Source organism: Nicotiana attenuata, unplaced genomic scaffold, assembly GCF_001879085.1.
Source record: "Nicotiana attenuata strain UT unplaced genomic scaffold, NIATTr2, whole genome shotgun sequence".
Lineage (NCBI taxonomy): Eukaryota > Viridiplantae > Streptophyta > Magnoliopsida > Solanales > Solanaceae > Nicotiana > Nicotiana attenuata.
In genome coordinates this window covers 99505-108428 of record NW_017670234.1, presented here as the reverse complement: position 1 = coordinate 108428, position 8924 = coordinate 99505, and the positions used below count along the sequence as shown (strand labels likewise).

Here is an 8924-nt window from a genome sequence, read left to right as displayed (position 1 = left end):
ATGTTTTTACTTTGGGTTTACCATTTATCTCCTAAACCCATACTAATGTACTAGCATATAATGAGAGATCTCCAACTTCCAAGAATTCGTTTTCTGGTTCGAATCTAAAATTCTCGGCCCCGAATCCAACGGCTAATCTCACTGTTCATACATAGAGAATAGATATTGCAACTGATCATCCAATCAAGACTAGAACAAATTAAACTGCCCTGAGATTAACAGAACGTAAGCACATTACGGACCTTGTTGAAGTTTTGTTCATAGTGTTTCTCTATTCTCATTGAGTTCTTATTAATGCCATTAACTGCTTCAAAGACACAAAATAATCAGTGAGTACATGCATGTGAAAACTCAGTTACTGAAAGGCCAAAGGCTCAGGAAATACTATATTAGCCTTCAGTAAAAAAAAATTCTTCCTATGGGAGTCAGTAGTGATGAAGGACCAAGGAGAAGAGGGCAACACTGAATAATGATATCTTCACATTTGTTAGTCAATAAAAACTGAAAAAACTAGTACCAAAAGTGTGGAGAGTATAACATGCAGTTCAGACTAGTTTCGAGCAGAAGAATCAAAATGCTAGATTCATTACTGTAACAAAGGAAGAACTGTACAAAGTATAACCAATGTACAGGATGAATCAAAATACAGGCCGTTAAACCAGCTTAAAAGTCTCCTCATATCCCTACAGCATCAAGAAGCTGTGAATGTTCTGCCACAGAAACCAGCGAATTTGCAACAATGGCACCACTAGCAGCAACTGCAGGCACTCCAATGCCAGGAAAAGTAGAGTCTCCACAGCACAAGAGTTGTGGAATTGGTGTTGAATGTCCAGGAAATGTGCCTTTACCTGCAGAGGAGAATCCAAGATAAGGTCAGTGGGTTCAGAATGAGTGTGAATTTATTATCAATTTAACTTTAATTCTTTTTGCATATGTCTACATAGTTAATCAAATCGAGAGCAATGAGTTCAACTGAACACACTGAAGCCGACCTAGATCCACCTATGTTTACCTGCTAATATAGCTGGCCCATAAGTCCCTCTGTTTCTTCTAAGAAATCTTTTATGTGTTAATGGAGTTCCAACTAATTTCACCTCACACTTCTCGCGATTAAACCCTGGACCAAGTGCTTTCTCCACAGCCCTCCACAATACCTGCCATGTAAACAGAAAATCAGGTTAAAAGGGACCTCAATATGCACACCTATTTACAGCTACCTGAAGTGAAAAGATAAACACAGAGAAGGAAAAGGAAAGTCAATGAGAATAAACTTAAAGGAAATATCTATAGCATAAATCAGCTATGCACAATCGCTTGAGCATTGTGGCTTAACATCTGATTCAAGATGAAAGACGCAGCATCTAACAATGTGATAGCTAACATCATACTAATGAGACATAAATAATGCAAATTGATCAGCAATACTATCATCTCAAGATTTAGTAGATAATGAAGCCGGACCAATGTTTATCATCAATAAAAGTACAAGGAGTACCTCAGACCTTTCAGCCTTGAGGTTTTTGTACTCATTGCTTCGGCGATCAAGACCTTCCCAAATTTCAAATGGCTCAGTTCCAGGGGTATAGGCATGCAAAATATGCTTTCCAGGTGGAGCAAGATTTGGACTGAGCACACTAGGCACGGATATCAGCACGACATTCTGATCAGCATCAACCCCTCTGTCCCAGTCATTTACTACTATATGATGGATTCCCAGGTCATCACGTATACCCTAAACATCCATTTCAATGGACATAAAAGAATTCATGAAACTCGACACCCAGAGACATGTTTTAATGGCTATGAAGCAATGTCAATCAGAAAAAAAGGAAATATCTCCACAACCCACCCACAAGAGGAAGAGCATAAAAGAATGGAACAAGCAGAATAGTACTAACATAATTACCTCGAAAACGACCTTTCTAATCATTATATCCTATGATTGGATAGTCCAGTTTATGTAGTCTTTTACATTCAATCCATGAAAGTCATATTGCATTGCTACAGCCTACTAGTAGAATTCTCAACAATGCATCGTTATGCTATAGCTTACCTCTGCATCAAAACCCAAATGCAGATGCATGAACGATTCACACTGTGGGGTCGATTTGATGTTGTCTCGGTATGATTTTGGGACAACTTCTGGAGGCAATAAGCTCAAGGTATCCCACATAGATGCATTGCTGACTACAGCCTTCTTTGCACGGACAAACTGCAGCATCAAATACTTTGGTTTATGTTTTTGACAAGAAAAAAGCACAACCTTAATCAAAATATCGTGTGTCATTTCACTATGCATCATAGTTTTTATTTACTCACTTGGCCACCTCTTAGCTTGACTCCAACAGCTCGACCATTTTCAACAACTATGTTTTCTACGTGACTTTTGAGAGAAATCCTCCCACCAAATTTTTGTAATCCTCGAACAAGAGCATCAACAATTGCTCCACTTCCTTGAAGTGGATATTCTAGAGTGCAACCCGGCTTATACCATTCTGAAAACATGTACACCTATGAAGCATAAAGGATGACATTGATCTACATTAATGAATAAGAAAAATAAATAGAAGAAGGTTAAACATAAAATCAAATAAAGAATTTGTGGGACATGAAGATGACATTAATACAAGATCGGCTTAATCCCAATGCATGCCAACCAAGTGAAAACCATTAAATTCATTCAGCAAAAGTAGGTTGTTGCAGCCATCACATTTGTCAATAGTGATGCAAAATGAGAAGTGTAAACAGGGAAGATTCCCATGCTTTGGACTTTGACATTAGGTTTGAACATATTTCATGTTTAGCAAACAAGTTAAGTTTAAACTGAATCACCTTTAGTATGAATTGAGCTCTCAGATAATGTGAACCACAAATACAAACTCGGGATTGAAATCCATAAAAGGGATAAACTTACTGAGATATGCTCAAAATTTTTGGTACTCACTGGAAAATAAGTAGGCAATTGCGATATGCTCAAATTTGACGGTAATCTACAAGACGACCTTTAGGGTTCCAACCATAGGATGGAATTGAGGTACTATTATAAAAGTGAACTTTAAGAAACTCATAATTTCCGCGGCAAAACCAACAAAATCTTAAGCAGAAGAAAAGTAGACAATTGCAGCGTGCGCAAAACCAAAATTAGCATATTAATCTAAAAGGTAAATTTCTGGATTCCAATATTAGTGTGTGAGGTCCTCTTGTAGAAGTAGAATGCAGTATTTAATGTCTATAGTGCAACTGATGAATTATAAAATCCTAAGAGAAAAAACAGCTAGCTTGTCACCATAATTTTACAAATAACATCACGGAGGAAGCAACACGCATGATTTAGAGACACTTGAGAAAAGATCAAGCAATTGTTTTTTGATAGATGCAAACAACATTAACTTCCAAGAAATATCTCTATAAGGTAATATGCATGTCCCATAATTACCATTTCTGCTGAGAGTATGCCGTTAGTTTTGACCCCGGCAAGCAAGAAGGCTAGGAGATCCAGCCAATTTCGTATAAAAGGGTCTTTTATCCCCAAAGAATCAATGATTTCCGAAAAGGGTCTGAGAAGCTTGGTAGCACCAAGGGCTCCTTGAGGTCCCATTTGAGCAAAAGTTTTTAATAGAGAAGGTGCATATCTAGCAGCAGCGGTTGAAATAATACCCAAGTCACCTCGGATGGATAAAGGAGGTAGAGCCATAGCAGCTGCTGAGATTGGAAGTATTGCGTCCTGTAAAAACAACACTCTATGCAAATGAGATAAGATTCGATAACAGAGAACAGTAAAGAGCTCTTACAAAAGTTGGAGAAAAAGGGACTGCCAAGAGATCTCAGCTAAATTGTAAAAAATGTGTCTCTCAGTCTCCGAGTATTCGAGCAATAAATCATGTAAGAAATACAACATGTAAGGAAAGTATCCAATACTCACGAGAAGTTTCCTCCACTCTCTCGCTGAATCTGGTCCTGCATACTTCTCCAGATCCTGAATGGTGAGAAAGATTATCATGAAGTATGTTAAAGGAAATACAATGTGAAGCTTGCAAACAATGAAAACACACAGGATAAATTTTTACTGATGTCCACGAAACATGTTACCAAAAGCAAACAGCAGGCCAGACCTTGAAAAATTCCGTTGGGCCAATGCGTGACAAGAATTCACCTTCAGGTACATATACCATCCATGACTCATAATTTGCACAGGGAATTGATTCACCTAATGCATCAAGAACCTGAGAAACATATCAATAAGTTGAGTTGCATTTGCTAACAAGAAGACAGACTAAATGTCCAATAAATTGCAGTACAGAATTACTAGTTAATTAGGCCAAGCAAAGAATGGTTTTAAAAAATGGAGCCGCAAGTCACTTATTTCTCACTGAACAAAGGCATTAAGGATCAAGAACATATTTGTCGTGAGGCCATCTGTTCTACAGAATCTACAGAATACAACCACATAGAGTAGTTTTACATAAAGAGTACCACATATGGTCAATAAAAGCATGCTGCACTAATAAATGCATTTCTGGCTATACAAGGGAAGGGAAGCTAGTAGGTTCTTCAAATAGTAACTCAAAGCCGGTTTCTACGACCATCCAACTTAAAAGTGATGAAACACATTGACTGACAAACAAAAAATAAATTCAAAGAGTTCATTCAAAGGCAATTAAACCAGAATTCAGCATAAAAGGTTTTTGAAATCAATTATAAAAACTGGCCCGTTGATTGTAGCAGCTTGGCCTCTCATGGTTTATATCCACCATAACTTTCACATTAACATACATGTTACATCCACACACACACACATATATATAAAAGTGAAACCGATCCCATTAAAACGTTTGTCAGCGCCAGCACTATACTTCATTCTCACAGTTAGATAGTGAATGGACATGATTTCACAATCAGCCATTCCAGGTGATTGAGTTCGGTGTTTTACGTACTGTTGAATTTTGTAACTCGCGCACATCCTAAATATTTAACTATTAAGAGGAAAACCATAATTATGTTCCGTCTTCAATGTCTGCATAAAACGTCAACAGCTAGCTCTTCAAAGTTTCACAGTACTGATTGTGGGTCATTGCTATTCATGATTGATCAGCCGCTTCTTAGGTGCTCAACACTCTAGAATGAACTTCTAGGTAGAGAAAAAGCGAGTAAACTGTCTTCAGCTTCTCCACGGATGTTTAATTTGTTAACATCCCATATATTTTATTTCATGAATGGTAGCTTAAGAATGTCGATGAGACAATGAAAATGCTAATATATAAAGCCCTAAAGAGGAGTTCTATCCACATAAGACGACTGCTACATTTGGAAGGGGAAATAATACTAGTATCTTTGTCTCAAATACACCAACTGCTGAACATCTTTTCCTTATCTTTGAATTCATTTACATTCTAAACAAACAAAGAATAATTGTAAGGAGATAGAGTGTAACCTGTGCTAATGGATTTGCCTGAGGACCTCTTGATTGAAAACCGGAGAACAATGATGGACCAGAGTCAAATTTGTACCCTTTAATATCAAAAGAGTGAGCTGCACCCCCAGCTACATCATGGCTTTCGAGTACTAAAACATCTTGGCCATACCTAGCAAGAAGTCCACCAGAGCATAGCCCACCTATACCGCTTCCAATAACAATGATATCTGCTTCTGGCTTGCCTGCACATAATTCTTGTAGTCAAATAAACATGTTCCTGTGAGAGAGACAACTTATCTGCATTAGAAGTCTACACAAGCAGATCCTCTCATAGTATAACTTCAGAAGTACGCGTTTTTTCTTCGCTGGAACATCAATTTACGCTGAGGTCCATATTTCGAGGATTAACAATAGGATACATCATCAGCTATCATATCCTAGGAATACCAATCTGTTGCATGCTAAGCATGAAGAGAACAATTTTAACAGACACTAGAAACCAGGAACTTTTAACGGACAGACATATCGTGCATAGATTTGCTCTTTTTTATAAGGAAAAAGTACTACATTTGTCCCATGTAATTTGATGGAACACAGAATGGTAATGTGACTTGTAAAAGACAGCTACAAGAAACTCATACCCCTCCGTTTCAAAAGGATTATCTTAGTTTGACTTGGCATACACTATAATAAAGAAGAAAAGACTTTTAAGATATGTAGTCTTAAGTAAACCATAACATTTATGTGGCTATAAGACTACTGAAACTTGTGATCTGAAACCTGTCATATCATTTGTGTGGCTATAAATGGTTCTTATTAAGCAAATATTGAAAAGTGTCAATCTTGTTTAAACGACAAATAAGGAAATATTGTCAATCTTTTTGAAACAGATGGAGTAATACATTTTAGAATATTCGAAATTGAGAAGCATGCAACTACATTCTCTCCCATCCCAATTTGGTTGGCACTTTTGGCTTGTTGAATAGTGTTACTTTGACCAATTTTTGGAGCTATCATTTTCCCTAAATTGAAGTTTACATATTCAGAAACTACACTAAACTTACTACTATCAGTTTCTGTTAAATCAAAGTATAAAGCATATGTTAAAAAATGGTAGTCAATATGTAGTTAATTTGACTCTCGGTTAGCTAAAACAGTGACAAAATACTTAAAACACACACACACACACACACAAAGAGTGCCCAACCTTGTTTGGAGGTAAGAGTGGAGGAAGGATAGCCGTTAGAAGTGGCAGAGACTTCGTTGCGCGCCAAAACTGTGCGACGTCGTTTAGTGGAGCGGAAGTTGAAAATGGGAGAAAAAGGTTGAAACCTCAACGCCATTGATTCTTGATTCTCGATGCAGCTAATAGGCTAGCACAAATTAATGTGTCAATATATTTTTCTCCATGTACATGTGTTGATTTTTGTTGTATAGCAGTTGCTGATAATGCATTTGGAAGTGGCCACGTTCTAAGTTTCTGCACCAGAGAAACCAAAGAAGAAAAGACCATAAAAGGTCCACAACTCTCGACCAATAAATTTACCTTCATACCTTAGGAAAAACTAACTAGGAATAAAACTTACATCCATTCTTTGAATGGGAAAATGGCCAAATATATCCCTTTATTTTCTTATATTGTTTATATTTAACTTCCATTATACTATCCGGCCAAATGTTACTAACGTTATACTATCCGGCCAAATTTATCCCTACCATCAGCAAACTTTTAAAAATTACCTCTCAGTCCGTCATGTGACCTAGAATCTCCCAAATCATTTTAATTAAGTCACTTATTCTTCTTCTTGATCCACTATTTTCGAAATAATTGGCATTTACCTGCTTTTATAGTTAGAAAAAAAATAAGAAAAAGAAATATTAAAATAATACGGTTAGTAAACAAAGTATAGTAAATTGAAGAATCTAAATTAGGTAGTTTATCTAAATTTTAGAAGTATTTACAACATCCCAACTTTAATAGATTCGTTGCACCAAAGGTATGGAGACTTTGCAAGTATTAGTGATAGAAGTTGAAATTCCTTGGAGATTTTACATTGTCGAATTCAACTTTGCTTTAATCAAATGTCTACGCATTGTGCACTCTTAAGTTAGTCGATTGAACTTTATACTAACCACACAATAACAAAATATATTCGAATATACATGTACATACATGATGATCAGCTGCATATAATACACAATAAGTAGACCCACTGAATTTTACGGTGTGTATATGATTGAAAAATAAAATAAAATTTTAAACCAATTCCAAATTCATCATCACAAGAAGAGAAGTGGGTGCATTGGTAACTAAAAATATCCATGAATAATTTGTATAGCCTATTACCTTTAGCATTCACATCAATAGCAATTTCTGAAAAGAATGGAGCAAGAAGAACAACAGGTGATTTAAATAAAAGGAAATTGGGAGATTTTGGATTACATAACAGATCAAGGGGTAACTTTTAAATGTTTGTTGATGGTAGGGCTAAATTTGGTCAGATAGTATAACAGTAGGGATAAATTTGACCGAATAGTATAAGAAAGGTAAATATAAAGAATATCCGAAAGTAGAGGGGTATATTCGGCCTTTTTCCCTTTTTAAATCTAGTAGATGAACTTTTGTTTGTTAAATTTTTACACCTTTACATGATGTGTTGAGTATAACTACAAACAAACACTTCCATGTGTGTGTCTCATCGCACTTACTTGGATGATAAGTGAAATATTTAGCCTTAAATATAATTGTGGGCCCATCTTTAAAAAAAGAGATTTTTACATACCTATACACTATTAGAAACTCTATTACCCTCCCTACTTGAGGTTCACTTTAATTACCTCCTATATATAAAGTTACCAATTATGTGCATTTTTAGAATTTAAGGTTAATCAATTCCTACAATCACTCCCACTCCCCCCACGTTTCTCTCTCTGTATCCCACTCCCCCCATATTCTCTCTCCACATCCCACCCCCTCTCCCACGTATCTTGCACAAGAGAGCAGCAATTCCACCATTGACAATCATTAAAAAGCTTTGATGCTTTGAATTCGAATTTGGGTTTTCAAAAAACATTATTTGTTTGAATTGGGTGTTATTGCAAGGAATTGGGATTCTCTCTAAGTCTCTCTCTATCTCTCAATCCCTAATTTCAGTAATGTAAAGCAAAGGAAAAGAGAGCAGCAATTGCACCATTAACAGCCATTAAAAAGCTTTAAAGATTTGAATTCGAACTTTGATTTTTAAAAACCATTATTTGTTCGGATTTGGTATTGTTGCAAACAATTGGGAATATGGTTTGGAGTTTATATCTCAATCTTGAGGGTGTTTTGGTGAAGATTAGACTTGATTTTGGCTGAATTTCAGATTGAAACTCGTCGANTGGTTTGGTAGTTATATCTCTAATTTAGTAGGGTTTTGTATAAATATTAGACTTGGTTTTGGCTGAATTTACAGATTGAAACTCGAAGAAGAAGAAGAAGAAGAAGAAGAAGAAGAAGAAGAAGAAGAAG

General features: G+C 36.2%; 1 protein-coding gene across 3 annotated transcripts; it reads right to left on the bottom strand.

The window, feature by feature from the left end:
- Positions 1–459: 459 nt before the first annotated feature.
- On the bottom strand, positions 460–6926 carry LOC109236322 (prolycopene isomerase, chloroplastic). Of its 3 annotated transcripts, none has more exons than XR_002069479.1 (10): positions 6621–6926; positions 5432–5655; positions 4113–4223; positions 3923–3976; positions 3437–3724; positions 2320–2511; positions 2054–2212; positions 1503–1732; positions 1013–1154; positions 460–848 (listed from the first exon to the last, which is right to left on the bottom strand). XR_002069479.1 is itself a non-coding variant. In XM_019402487.1 (10 exons), exons 1-10 carry the CDS (start codon positions 6754–6756, stop codon positions 676–678), a joined length of 1716 nt encoding a protein of 571 aa, XP_019258032.1. In that variant the 5' UTR covers positions 6757–6923; the 3' UTR covers positions 460–675. The 3 variants fall into 3 exon arrangements, 2 of the variants coding, with proteins under 2 accessions (XP_019258032.1, XP_019258033.1); XM_019402487.1 differs by having other exon boundaries at positions 1496–1732; positions 6621–6923; XM_019402488.1 differs by lacking the exon at positions 1503–1732 and having other exon boundaries at positions 6621–6923.
- Positions 6927–8924: the final 1998 nt, after the last annotated feature.